Here is a 15,089-nt window from a genome sequence, read left to right as displayed (position 1 = left end):
ATTTCTGCAGAAGATACAAATCAACTGAATCACAATAATAATATATATATTTTTTACCATTGCTGTTGAAATATCCTAAAATTTAAATGAAGAAATTTGGAATTCAGGTATTATAAAGAGAAGGCAGCTATTGTCTCAGTTCTATTAATTTTAGAGACAAGAAAAAGCCAAGCTCCCGTCTACATCCTGCCCAACTCACTAACGAGAGCCATTTTAGGGACACTGGTAGCTTTTATAAATCCCAACCCCATAAAGTCAAATTTCAGTTTCTAAGCCCTCAAAATAAAGTTTGTTTTGTTCAGTCTATTAAGTCAAACTCTTGTGCGTTAAATTTCCTTCTTTTTTTCTAGTCCTTGTTTGTGGCTCACAGGTTTAATGCTTCTCATTATTTCTCCCAAATAGAGAGCCCCGATATAGTTTGCTTAATATGTTAACAAATAAAACAAGTTTTGTTAGGAGTCACAAAAATAAATATTACATTTTACTTTTGTTCTTCACATTCCAGAAAGGTTTCACCCCCCTGCATGTAGCAGCCAAGTATGGAAGCCTGGATGTGGCAAAACTCCTCTTGCAACGCCGTGCTGCCGCAGATTCCGCAGGGAAGGTAAACGTTTTTACTAATACGTGACATTTTTCAATTAGCTATAATCGCGCCTCGGATAAACCTCATTGGCTACGATACTGCCACTGCGCAAAGCTAATATGTGACATTTTTATAACTCAGTCAAGTTGGAAGCTTTGGAGATCTGTGCTTCAGGATATTTTTCCCACTCTCCTGAAAGGAATATGAAAGCAACTGATGAAACTATGCCAAATAGACATGATGGCTCTCTGTCCGTGACCTGTCCACATACACACCAATTTAGAAGGCATTTGAAGCTGTGCCTCCAATGTGTGTTCTTGTCACAACAGGGCCCAGAACATCTCTAAATTTAGAAGAGCCCTTGCAATGTTAACGTAGTAATTCTTGCATAGCATTTTAGACTTCTTTTTATGGTGGGTATCAAGATAACCTGTGCTAATTTAAGCTCAACCAAGCGTTTTCAGTTTTAGCTAAATTTCTAATATGAAAACCATTAGGCATTTATTTGATTTTTTATTGACCATATTAATTAATTAACACGGACTTAATATACATCGGTTTCCATGCATTTTGGTAGCTTCAGGGCAGCTAACGCTAATTTATTAATGCTGAATTTAAACACACCCTTTACAGAATGGCCTTACCCCACTCCATGTTGCTGCTCATTATGACAACCAGAAGGTGGCACTGCTGTTACTGGAGAAGGGTGCTTCCCCTCATGCCACTGCCAAGGTGAGGACCGCAGAAAAGGGTTTACAGATACAGGGTATAACTATAATCTGACCGCACGTGGGAATTTTTATTTTTTAAAATTTTAATTCCAATATAGTTAATGTACAGTGTTATATTGGTTTCATGTGTACAATATAGTGATTCAATAATTCCATAAATCGCCCAGTGCTCATCATGACTAGCGCCCTCCTTAATACCCATCACCTGTTTCACCCATCCCTCACCCATCTCCCCTCTGGTGACCATCAGTTTGTTTTCCATAGTTAAGAGTCTGTTTCTTGGTTTGTCTCTCTCTCTCTCTCTCTCTCTCTCTCTCTCTCCCTTTTTTCCTTTGGTTGTTTGTCTTATTTCTTAAATTCCACACATGAGTGGAATCATATGTTATTTGTCTTTGATTTCGCTTAGCATAACACTCTCTACGTGCATCCATGTTGTTGCAGGGAATTTTTTAAACACACGCTATGGTATAATTGCAAGTAGTTCTAGTGATAGTAGCTTTTGATATTGACTTTTTAAAAAATTTTCTACCAGTAGCTTCCACAAAGTCGTTTAAGATTTTTTACCAGTCAGTATAGATTAAGGGGATGTGCCTACGAACCAATAGAGATGACTCTTATTGCCAACACTCTGTTTTAGAGACTGAAGTTTTGAATTTTGAGAAATGAAACCTCATAAAGGCAGATAGGTTTTTTTCTTTGCCCCTGTAAACAGCGTGTTCTCCTATAACATAACCTTTGAATTGTTCATTCCTTTAGACTTCAATTTTTTCATTGTGGTATATGTAAGACTCTTTATTTCTTTTTCTTTAAATAGTTCATCCATGTCAACTATAACATACATCCTTTTAAGTCCCTAGGCTAGGAATTCCTTTTTGGTGTACATGTAGCACCAATTTCTGAGATGGTCCCAACTAAGACTTGTACCTATGGATAGGGCATCTTTCGCCATTGGAGCTGTCCCTTATTTACACTGAAAATACACATGAATGTCATATGATACATAAAGTAATCATTGTACCTTTCATTAATTCATTCGGCAAACATGTATTGAGAACATATTAGGATTTATTTAAAAAGAAAAAGTATTTATTTTGTTAGGAAAATAGTCATGTAATGTTAGATGACATAATAAAACAGCGCAACTACCGTTTATTAGCCAAGCGCTGTGCCTACCACTTTACATGCAATATCTCATTTAAATTCATAATAATCCTTTGAGATTGGTGTCATAATAATTTCTATTTTACAAATAAAGAAGTGATATTTGAATAGGTTAATTTGTTCAAAGTCACATGACTAAAAAGCAATGGAGCTAAGATTTGGCCTAAAGCAATTTGACTTTAGAACCAGCACTCTTTTTCTTTTTAAGTTTATTTATTTATTTATTTATTTAGGTAATCTCTACACCCATCATGGGCCTCAAACTCACAACCCCAAGATTAAGAGTCAGATCCCCAACCTACTAAGGCACCCAGGTGCCCCTAGAACCAGCACTCTTAACCACTAGGTCCACTGTGTCCCAAAGCAGTAGAGAGAGAATTAGTCTACTTCTATTATACAAATATGTACATATGTACTCACATGTCTATTTAAATTACATAGTTATACATATATAATAAATTAGGATACATTATATAAAAAGTATACTCTGTATAATATTATATATTTCATATATAAGTATGTTACATATAAATATACACAACTTTGTACATATAACTACACATATGTCTACACATATATTTATACATTACATATGTATGCATATTTTATTGGTACAAATATACACTAACAATAAAATACTTAAACTATCAAAAAAGGAGGACAAATATTGATAATTATGCTTATCATTCTTATTCCTTGATACTCTTTTCTTAGTAATCTCATCAATTCTGTATTTATTTGATGTCTTTCTTCCTGCTAGAGTATAAATACTTGAGGACAGTAATTATGTAATATTCATTTACATATTCCTGAATTACCTCATACAGTATTATGTGGGTTCTCAATACATTTAAATGAAAGAATGAAGGCTAAGAAACTATTTCAATGGAATAAAAAATATCTGCTCACTTAACATGCCAGTATTTTTTTCATAAACTTTCCAGGCTGGCCATTATCAACATAGATATGAAAGATTTCATCAATACCCAACAATACTTTTAACTCTTCCTATGTATAAAGAAAGGATTGTGGTAAAACATTGTTCTCCTCCCACAAGAGACTCTCAATCTACTTGGGAGAGAAGATCTAAATTATAAAATAATCTGTATGGTTTTGCCAGAGAGACAAATATATCCCTGATCTCTAGCCTCTATGGTGTATGGTCTTAGCCACATGCATGGAGTCCAGAAGACCAGGTGGAGCAATCCTCTGCTCCGGAGTTCACAGTAGGATGGGTGTTCAGGAGACTCCTCTGGTATCTTCCACTCATCCACCCCAGCCTGTCAATGAGCATGAGTCCTCTGGGACTACTCCAAAAAGGCTTCTTGGTTTGGACCCTCACTCCCATCTCCACTTTTTTTTTTAAATTTTTTAATGTTTGTTTATTTTTGAGGGGGAGAGAGAGAGAGAGAGAGAGAGAGAGTGAGCATGAGCGGGGGAGGAACAGAGAGAGAGAGGGAGACACAGAAGCTGAGAAAGACAGAGAGAGAGAGAGAGAGAGAGAGAGAGAGTAAGCATGAGCGGGGGAGGAACAGAGAGAGAGAGGGAGACACAGAAGCCGAAACAGGCTCCAGGTTCTGAGCCATCAGCACAGAGCCCGACGTGGGGCTCAAACCCATGAACCACGAGATCATCACCTGAGCTGAAGTCGGAGCTTAACCGACTGAACCACACAGGCACCCCTCCCATCCCCACTTTTGACTATTCACTGCAACCACCTGTCCCAGCCTCAGACGTAATCTCTTGGGCCTTAGAATCTGTTTGCTTCTTTCTACCAGAGCCCAGAGCTTTTCTTAGTTTTTATTGGATTTTTTTTTTTTTTTTAGTTATTGATTCCAAAAAATGTCACTGTACATGAAGTATGAGGGCTCTTCAGATCTTTTAGGTCAAGTATCTACTGGACAGTCAGATCTCTTATATTGTCAAAATTGACACTCTCTTTGATGATCTCTTATGTTGTTTTGATAAAACCTGCTGTTCTCATCCACCTAAGTCTCTGACTTCCTAACCTTGGTAAATTTATTCTGATAATTCATCTAATTTGCGTAGAGCCTATGTGCAGGGATGGGAGATGTTTGGATGGAAGAAAATACACTACAGTGCCAAAAAAAATACTAAACTTATATGGTCCATAAAAATTTATGTGTCCTTTAAAGGAGCTCTTGGTTCTAAGTGCAGTGTTCTAGAACACCTGAAGCATCTGGGACCTACGATAATATCATGAAAAGGCTTCTAAGGAGAGTTGCCAGATTTCATCAGCAGCTGAAAGGGAAATATCATTTATTTGAACTGAAAGAGGCCTACTTTTACTTGGAGAAATGGGGGGGCAGAGTAGGTAGATAACATAGGACATTGAGGAACAAGATTCGATGATGGCATATAAAGACATTTAAATTCTGAAAACTACTTCTTATTTTTTGGTTCCCTTTGCAGTTAGGCTTCAGGAAATAACATAACCTAAAATGACCTCTTAGGATAAACTCACAAGAAGCAATTGATCGTTATGCGGCCTTTACCTTCGTTATAACACAGTTAATGTCAAAACCACCATTTTTAGTTTCTATTACACATTTTTCATGGAAAATTCTACCTTTGAAAAAAGAAAAGGAAAGGGAACAATATAGGTTCCAGACTTACATTTGTTTCACGGGTCTGTTTGTTGTTTCTTTTAACCAAGTATAGGGTTTAAGGTGTAGCTCTTGTCAGCAAAGTCTGAATTCCTCTGGTCCTCTCTACAAACTCCCACATAAAACTAGTAGCCTCATGTTTCTATTTTTGAGCTCACAGGTTATAGAGGGAATGGAAGATCTAGGATTTTACCTGGCCACAGGATTAATATAAGCTAGTTTTTTTTTAATATCTTTTCCATTAGAATGCAACCACTTAAAGACAGGGATTGTATCTTGTCCACCTTTATATCCTCACAGTCTGCCTGGCATGTGCTAGCTACTTACTAAATAGCTATTGAATAAGTAAAAAGTACAATCCAGCTAGAAGCATAGTCGCAGGAGTGTTATAACAAATATACAATATAAAATATACAATATAAAATTCCATTTTATTCTGTACTATTAAAACTGTATCCAAAGCATAGCATCCAGTTCTGGGTAGCACAGTTCAAGACCAGTGTTGACAAACTAAAATCAGTCCAGAACAGGTCCTCCTTAATGGAGAGGTCTGGAGATGGGGCTTCTATCAGGAATAGTTGAAGGACTGGGGAAGTTTAACCTGGGAAAGAAGAGTAAAGGGAGACATGAAAACCATTTCCAGGTATTTAAAGGACAGTTATAGGGAAGAGGAACCTGGCTTATTTTATGTTGCTCTGCAGGAGACAACCTATATTATAAAAAGAGATGTTAAGCTTTGGCGTTTTTGTATCTATACCTGTCTTACAGTAGAATGGGTGTCTTTTGATGTTGGTTGTAAAGATACGAGTGGGTGTTGTTGGACGGGAACTTTAATGGGTAAGAATCTAGATCTACTGTAAACTCACTTTTTAACTTTTCTATTGATTAGAGATTCTTATTTCCTATTGAATATATATTCCTACTTGAATATATATGCAAAGATATATATTAAGGCAAATGTTAAACTTACAATGTATATATGTTTTTGTTTTTGTGTTTTTTTTTGTTTTTTTTTTTTTTGTTGTTGTTTATAGAATGGCTATACTCCTTTACATATTGCTGCCAAGAAGAATCAAATGCAGATCGCTTCCACACTCCTGAACTATGGAGCAGAGACTAACATTGTAACAAAGCAAGGAGTAACCCCACTCCATCTGGCCTCACAGGAGGGGCACACGGATATGGTCACCTTGCTTCTGGATAAGGGAGCCAATATTCACATGTCAACTAAGGTATTCTGTTTTTGCCTCTTGTTTTAGCCAAGAGTCTCTCAGATGAATGTAAAGAGAAACCAATCAAAGATAACGTGTAACAAAAAATGGGGGATATATTGAAAGTAAATAGAGATCTCTTATAGAATTCAAGGACAGTAACAGTCAAGTCTTCCGATGAACAAGAAACCACAAGGAAGCAAGAAGCAGACTCTCTGCCTATATGGCTACATTTCTGAATCTTGACTTTTCCCTGTGAGTCAGTTTCATTTACCTGTCTCTGCAGATCTACTGTCTCTGCTTCTCTGTGTTTTGTGAGCAAAATGATGACCCCATAGCTCCGAAGAGGTAACATCACTTCAGTTTAAGAAGTCAATCCAGATTGCCATAGTACCTGCCGGTCATAATCCCAAATTTCAGACAGAGACAGTAAGAGTGAGGGATACAGAGAGAGGTGACAGTTCTCTGGGATCTGGCCCAAACAACTGCTTCTAAGCTGTTGGTCCATGGCCACTACCCAAGCCATTCTGGAGCCTGATTGAGCATCAGAGGCACCTGAGAGGTTGGGGGGGGGTGGGGACAAGGAACTCGCTAGAAGTTTGTATAGCCAACTTCAGCCTAGCTTGGGTAGTTGTGGTGGTGGTGACCAGGGAATTAGTGTTTTTAATAAAGAACTCAGTCATTTAAGCCTTTCTCCAGAAAATGGCTCCTGAGGACAAGCACATTAACTGTAATAGAGCAACAGTAACGGAAGAAGAGGAAAAGATATTATTCAAATATGAAAATATTTGGACTTTACAAGTACATGTCTGTCTATACATCTCCCTCTTTCTCTCTCTCTATATATATATCTATAGCTCAACCTACCTACCTGCCTGCATACCTACCTACCTATCTATTTAATGTATAGTAAAACATTATACTTACGTATACTCCCCTGGAGCCAGCTGCTGAGAAACTAAAAGTTGAAGCCTATGTTTATAAGTCAGTTCATCATTTATATATTTATTTTTACTTTTTTTAAGTTTATTTATTTATTTGAGAGAGAGAGAACAAATTCCAAGCAGGTTCCATGTTGACACAGCACAGAACCTGATGCAGGGCTCTGAACCCACGAACTGTGAGATCATGACCTGAGCTGAAATCTAGAATCAGACATTTAACTGACTGAGCCACCCAGGTGCCCCAAGTTAGCTCATCATTTAGATCTCTTAATGCTTTATGTAAGACAAGTTATAGGTTTAGTGAAAATTAAGTTTCTTAGGATTTTTCACAAACGCACAAATACGGTGTTTTCTACATCTCACCGTTGAGCTAATTAATGCTTTTGGAGACTCAGTTGTAAATTGGTCTTAATAACATTTACCAATAGGTTATGTAGCATTATGTCCTTTAGAAATAACTATGAAAAAGACAGTTGTCTTGAATGCCTCTAGAGTCCTTTTCTGTGTCTTTATCACTCAGAAATGCTCCAGGAAATCCCTTACCCTTATACACTTCTCTGTTCTCTATCTAAAGTCCTCACAGATCCTTTTTTATAGCCAGAAATAATTATAGAGTTAGCTCTCCAAAAGATATTTATTTATATTTTAACATGAATGAACATGATTAAGCCTTACATTCAATGTATCAGCTGTCATTACAGTCTGGGGCATGGATTTCCTTGTGGTCATCTAAACCATGCCATTCAGGTGGTCATTTACCTACTGGGGATATTCTCACTAGGAGACCAATGGTAGAATACTTCATTTAACATCAGTATATGAAGAGGGCAGAGAGTTTTTATTGTCCATTAAAAACAAATATGCATTTGAAAATAAACACAAGAAATCCATAAACAAATCAAGCAAAATTTTGAGTAGAATGAAATTCTAGGCATTTCATGAAACTGATCATGCAATGCTTCTGATACTGCTATTTTTAATTTGTAAAAATGGTGTACTCATATCTGGAATCAGTTAACTATGTACTCTCCGATAGTATTCTTCTAAACATATTACTTCCTTTGAGGGAATTTTATCAGTCAGTCAGTGAATATTTATGAATATTTTTGAGTTGCATACTTCACAGTGAAGAAATATTTTCAATTCTGAACCACAAACTAATTATGTTATCTTCATAACAATGATTTCAATATTAGATTTGAGTGCTGCCCTAAATGAAGGTATGAAGTATTTGTCACTAGAATAAAACTTTAGGGAATACGCTTATATATATATTAATAATAATACAATATATAGAATCTATCTATAAAAATATAACCTTACTCTTTGGTTGGTATTATAATGAGCTAATGCAACTGCAGGTAAAAAGCAAAGCCAATAATACATTTTTCCAAAGCTTTTGAAACATGCATATATTCTTTTGCTATTCAAGACCAACTGAAATCAATAATTTCATACTCTCCAAATGATTACTTCTCAGTAAGAACTAAAATATAGAAATTATATTACATTTCTTATCCCATCACCATGTGATAATGAAAAAACAGGTGTAGAGTCCACTAGGGCATCTCAGGAAATAAGTTCCTCTTTTTGAAAAGAAGTCCTTCAACATCTTCTATTTTCTTGATTTATTAGAAAAGTTTTCATAATTTGATTTAGGTATGCAATTTTATCATAAAAAAGTGTAGAGGATTCTCATCTGGGCTGTTAGTTTGCAATCTTATATTGTAGAAAATCTATTCTGCAAATAGTATAGAAAACAGCAGATACATTTGACATGCCATTTAAAATATCTTTGAGATAGTTGATGATCATTTCTCTTCGTAGTCACTTCAATGACATTTTAAAAGACCAATTGTGTCCATAAAGAGAAATATTTTTATGTTTGCTGTTTTCATATGAAGAAACTCAAAATGAGGAAGAATCTTCTGTTTTGTCCTTATATTCATGTTGTTCAAAATTTAGGACCGTATAGTATTTGTTTAGAAGGACATTTTGGGGCACCTGGATGGCTCAGTCAGTTAAGCATCTGACTCTTGATTTCTGCTCAGGTCATGGTCTCATGGTTCATGAGTTCAAGCCCCACATCAGGCTCTGTGCTGACAGTGGGGAGCCTGCTTAGGATTCTCTCTTTCCCTGGCTTTCTCTGCCCCTCCCCAACTCGCCCTTTCTCTCTCTCTCTCAAAACAAACAAATAAACTTTTAAAAAAGTCCTCTTTTTTAAAAGTTTATTTATTTATTTTGAGAAAAACTTAAAAAAAAAGTCCTTTTTTTTTTCAAAGTTTATTTATCTTGAAAGAGAGAAAGAGCGAGAGTGGAAGTGGAGGAGAAACAGAGAAAAAGGGAGAGACAGAGAATCCCAAGCAGGCTCCACACTGTCAGGGCAGAGCCCGACATGAGGTTTAAACTCCCCAACTGTAAAATCACAAAATTAAGAGTTGGATGCTTACCCAACTGGGCCACCAGGCACCCCAAGAAGTGAGCACATTTTAATGCAAAAGGTCTATCTTCCATCTCATCCTGATGTTAAAGGGACTCTTTTAATGTCAGTTTTGTTTGTTAGAAACTACTTGCACATGTAGTGGGGCTGCCAGATTATGGCATTGACTTAAACCAGCTTTTCCCTCTTCTTTCATCTTGTATTAATTCATAACTGTACTTTAGTTGCATATACAAATAATCAAAATATTTACTTGATGTGTATATGCCAAACATTTTACATAAAGCTGGCCGATTTATGGTGCTGTATATAAATGATGGGGTCACAGGGTGCCTGGGTGGCTCAGTCGGTTGAGCGTCCGACTTCGGCTCAGGTCATGATCTCACAGTCTGTGGGTTCGAGTCCCGCTTCAGGCTCTGTGCTGACAGCTCGGAGCCTGGAGCCTGCTTCCGATTCTGGGTCTCCCTCTCTCTCTGCCCCTCCCCCTCTCATGTTCTGTCTCTCTCTGTCTCAGAAATAAATAAACACAAAAAATATTAAAAAAAATAAATGATGGGGTCACTTTTTATTTAGTATTTAGAGGAAACTCCAAGATTGTATACTATCCTTGGGTACTGGAGAAAACTGTTCTCAACTCATTTCCTGTAACCTTGTACACTTTTTACATTGAGACGATATTTTATTGATGAAAATACAGATTATTGCTACAGTTATAAAGTAGAAGTTGGTTGATTGATTATTTAAGGGAATAACTAATTTCAGCAGGTGGCACAGATGGATTTGAAATGAATGTTGGGGCGCCTGGGTGGCTCAGTCGGTTACGTGTCCGACTTCAGCTCAGGTTATGATCTCACGGTCCGTGAGTTCCAGCCCCATGTCGGGCTCTGTGCTGACAGCTCAGAGCCTGGAGCCTGTTTCAGATTCTGTGTCTCCCTCTCTCTCTGACCCTCCCCCGTTCGTGCTGTGGCCCTGTCTCAAAAACAAATAAACGTTAAAAAAAAAAATGAATGTTGTTTGGAAGCTTATTAGCTTAGTTATTTTAAGCACATTATAATATAACATAAATACAACATATATAATATAAATATTTAAGTACATTATAAGTACCCAAATGTAGAAAATGTAATTTGTTATTGAAAGTGTTGATTAACTTAGAGAATAGGTCATAAATGGAAAGACATATTAACTTTGAGGGTTTGTCTTAGATATCAAAAGTTGCAGGTTCTGGGAGACCCTGTGAATTTTCTGGGATTTTTTTAATAGCTATGACATTATAGATGATGAAATATATTTTCTTTTCCAAATATACCCATTTGCTTCCCTTCTCTCTTTAGAGTGGACTCACATCTTTACACCTTGCAGCCCAGGAAGATAAAGTGAATGTTGCTGACATTCTTACTAAGCATGGGGCTGACCAGGATGCTCACACAAAGGTAAAGCAAATCACCTTGAATACTGTGACAGGTTCTGAACTGGATGACTCCCAGTAGCCCCCATTTAGGTCACCCAAGTCCAAGCCGCTCTCCTCAAAAGTCCATTCTGAATTAATTATGACTCTGTTTTGCTCACAAATCTATAACGGTTCTCCAGTTTTGCTGGAATCGAGTCTAAATGGAGATGGTGATAGCAGGACCCTTTAAAACAGTGCTGGCTTAAGTCCACCCTCTCTCCCTTATTGCTTCTGCCAGTCAAGGTGACTTTGCTGTTTTCTTCCTGTGCTTACTTGCCCCCAAGCCCTTGGTCTTAAACTGCCTTTTCCTTCTCTATGCCATGAAACTTTTCAAGCCCACCTAAGCTACATTTTTCACGTATCTCTTCCACATCCGGCTATCAGACTCCATCTCTCATCTCTGTTTTCAGATTCAGTTATTTGTGTCTCTCTTGGGCCTTTGTCAGATGACGTCACACACGTGTCTAATTCCCTTTGCTGAAGTTCCATGTGCTCTGGGATCTGCTTCAGTCCGTATTTGTATCCATAAAAAGTGTCAATAATCTGCTAAGTAATACTTACACAGTGGAATAGAATTTCTACCCATCATACCATAGTTGAAATTCTTCCTAATCCCTCTCTCCTTGAGTATTAACCATTAAGAGTACTTATTTATTTGTCTGTTTATTTATTTATTTATTTATTTATTTTAGCTTGGTTATACTCCTTTAATTGTGGCCTGTCACTATGGAAATGTGAAAATGGTCAACTTTCTTCTGAAGCAGGGTGCGAATGTCAACGCAAAAACCAAGGTAAAATATGTGTACTCATTTTTATTTTCTGTAAGCAGAAAGCTTCTGCCTTGTGGACACTTCACTAGCTCACCATAGCTACAAATGTACTTTTTTTCTTTGTAGTTCTTCTGAAGTGATTTTGAATAAGCAATATAGTTTTGTACAATTGTTTGAGACTTTTCATTCTCATAACCTTTGACAGCTAGGTAGGTTAGCTTCAGAACTACTTTTATTGTAGAGTTAAAGTAGCTCATATCCAGTTAACAATTTACCACAGAATACAATAAAAGCCTGTTAGAACACTTTGATATTCTAGCTGATTCTTCATGTTGTTTCAAGGCCTTGGCCTGCCTTCCTGTCACCCCCTCTTTCCACATGAAGAAATGTAGACATGCAGCCTAGACCCTGAGCCTTTCATTTTTTTTTTAATTTTTAAACTAATATTTATTAAATGCAAGCTGTGAGTCACATATACATTATATATGACTTTATTTATATTAAATCATTTAATCCCTAAATAACCTCATAGTCAGATGCTAGTCCTATCCATTTTACACTGTGAATTTAAATAACTTATCGAAGGTCACAGAGTATATATTGGAAGAATTGGAATTCATACTCAGACAGTCTGCCTCAGGGCCAAAGCTCTCAAAGCTATGGCATAATGATCTAACTTCTACATCGCTATAGGTCATTAATGTCAACTCACTGTACCTAAAATCTTATCACTCATCATTCAGTCTCCTACCTGACATTTATTCCATGCTATGAAATCCTTCTCTTGAGTTCTCTCACCTAGTCATCCTTTTCCTTGTTTTCGAGTCTCTATATTGTGACCTGAACTAAGTTGCCAGACGACCACTTCATAACTTCCCTACAACTAAACTAGCTTATCAGTGCTTCACTTTCTCACAACAGTATTTTCCTATACCATGCCCTGTGAATAGCAATAGTGCTTCCCATTTAAATGTGTGTGTACAACATTTTTATTAGCAGTACATACCTCTAAATCTCTGTGTTTTTATTGGTGACGCATGATAAAAGGTTGGGTATGTTCTAACCACCTCTTCTTCACCCTTGAGGGAAGGATCTCGCCCTCTAAATACAGAGGATATAGCTGAACACAGGACACTCAATATCATGTAAACTTTAAATCCATTGTATTTCACTTAAAAAATGTTTATTACCCTGTGATACCTTTCGCTTGTTTCTCCCAACTCCCCACCCCCTGCCTCTAGCAATCATTAATTTGTTCTCTGTATCTATGAGTTTGGATTTTGTTTTGTTTAGATTCCGCACAGAAGTGAAGTCATATGGTGTTTTCTTTCTCTAACTTATTTCACTTAGAATGTTGCCCTCCAGGTCCATCCATGTTGTCGCACATGACAAGATTTCATTCATTTTTATGGCTGAATGATTTACATTGTGTGTGTGTGTGTGTGTGTGTATGTGCAATTGTATTTATTTGTTCATTCATCCATTGATGGGCACTTAGTTTGCTGCATATCTTAGCTATTATAAATAATGTTGCAATGAACACGGGGGTGCAGATATCTTTTTGAGTTGATGTTTTAGTTTTCTTATAAATACCCAGAAGTGGAATTTCTGAACCATATGGTAGTCCTATTTTTAATTTTTTGAGGAACCTCCATACTGTTTTCCATAGTGGTTGCATCAGTTTACATCCCCACCAATCCCACCAACTCTGTCACATTTGGACTATCACGTGGTAATGCTTAGTAAGGCAATGGTGTGTAAGGCCTGGGTTGCAAGTTCTCAGGGATAATGCAGAGCTGACCTGAGCCCAGATGTTTCTTCTAGTGGCAACTGAAAGGTCCTACTCAGCAAAACAAGGTTGGAGCATGACACCATACTTCCAGGCACTCAAATTGTTTCAAGGGAAAGAGAAGTGAATAATATAGCTACTGCTACGATGCATAATGTAACTTGCAGCTCCAGGTTCTTTGGTCCAAAGAAATATGTAATTACATGTTTGTTCATTTAAGTTTATATATCAGAAATTCTTTATCGCAGCTATGTGAGTGGGCTCGACTAAATTAGTGTGAGCGCATTCAAGAGTTTTCAAAGTCATCGTTCAAAGATGCTAATAATTAGAAACGTAAGTTTTGGAAGTTAGTCTTTTTATATCCTCTTAGAAGCAGAAGCACAATCATGTCTGTACATAAGCATATTTACAAATGAAAAATAGTTGTTTTTAAAATCATAACTACTACTATTGATATTTAAGATTCAAAACTTCTCATGTGACTCTGGGAGGAACAGCTGCTGCCTAGATTCTGAGCAGTTCTGGACTTTTCATGAAATTGTACTTAGAGATCATGTAAAAGGTTGAAGATGAATGCTTGGGTATTAGCACCCAACCCCATTTCTGCTGAGTCAGATCACACTTAAGCGTACAGGAAAGACATTTTTTTTAATGTTTATTCATTTTTGAGAGAGAGAGAGCATGAGTGCAGGAGGAGCAGGGAGAGACGGGACAGAGGCTCCAAAGTTGACTCTGCACAGACAGCAGCAAGCCCGATGCTCAAACTAAAGATGAGCTGAAGTCGGACACTCAACCGACTGAGCCACCCAGGCGCCCCCAGGACAGACATTCTTATTGGAATCCAGGTCTTCTGACAGGAATAATGGTAGCTCTGCAATGAGACCTTGGTGGAGCTTGAAAACAGTTACTGTAGACTTTTGTTAAGTGTGTCAATGTTGAAATAAGATTTACAAGCCAGACATATTGTCTAGATAACGTCATTTACCCACTTGGGGTTTGATATACAATCACATAGACATTTGGTTGAGAGAAAAATCTCATTTAAAATTTTCAAGTTTTTAAAAATTGAACTGTGTAGATTTGACTTGCTTCTGGAAGAAAATATTTCTTTTAATATGTCTTCAGAGGAGTGGACAGATACATAAATCAAAAGATTATGTTCTTTTAATAAACACTTCAGAATTTTTTTCACATCAAATGGCATTTTTGGAAAAGGATTTATGTTTTCTGCCTCACATCTCATGTAACTATGGTTACTAAAAATTTGTTTTGTTGCTGTGAAAATGTAAACATATGTACTGCCTTTCCCCTCAAACATTCATGATTTGGTATAAGAACTTAGAAAAGTGAACTTGTTTTATGGGACTATTAGTTGCTTAAAAT

The 15,089-nt window shown here is 36.9% G+C and overlaps 1 protein-coding gene and 1 pseudogene across 50 annotated transcripts in view; one reads left to right on the top strand and one right to left on the bottom strand.

Moving 5' to 3' along the window:
- The window catches only part of ANK2 (ankyrin 2), a 679,068-nt gene that overhangs the window by 573,909 nt on the left and 90,070 nt on the right, over nucleotides 1-15,089 (top strand). For 46 of the 50 annotated variants that reach the window (XM_058721568.1, XM_058721573.1, XM_058721572.1 and 43 more), the window contains 5 exons: nucleotides 506-604; nucleotides 1,217-1,315; nucleotides 6,137-6,334; nucleotides 11,032-11,130; nucleotides 11,840-11,938. In XM_058721568.1, coding sequence (XP_058577551.1) covers nucleotides 506-604; nucleotides 1,217-1,315; nucleotides 6,137-6,334; nucleotides 11,032-11,130; nucleotides 11,840-11,938 — 594 coding nt within the window. The remainder of the gene's footprint in view (nucleotides 1-505; nucleotides 605-1,216; nucleotides 1,316-6,136; nucleotides 6,335-11,031; nucleotides 11,131-11,839; nucleotides 11,939-15,089) is intronic. The other 4 variants (XM_058721610.1, XM_058721571.1, XM_058721603.1 and 1 more) reach the window with 1 other exon arrangement.
- Nucleotides 618-699, bottom strand: LOC131508135 (U4 spliceosomal RNA; annotated as a pseudogene).

Source organism: Neofelis nebulosa, chromosome 3 (genome assembly GCF_028018385.1).
Source record: "Neofelis nebulosa isolate mNeoNeb1 chromosome 3, mNeoNeb1.pri, whole genome shotgun sequence".
In the NCBI taxonomy this organism is placed as follows: domain Eukaryota; kingdom Metazoa; phylum Chordata; class Mammalia; order Carnivora; family Felidae; genus Neofelis; species Neofelis nebulosa.
This window is presented reverse-complemented; position numbering and strand designations above follow the sequence as displayed.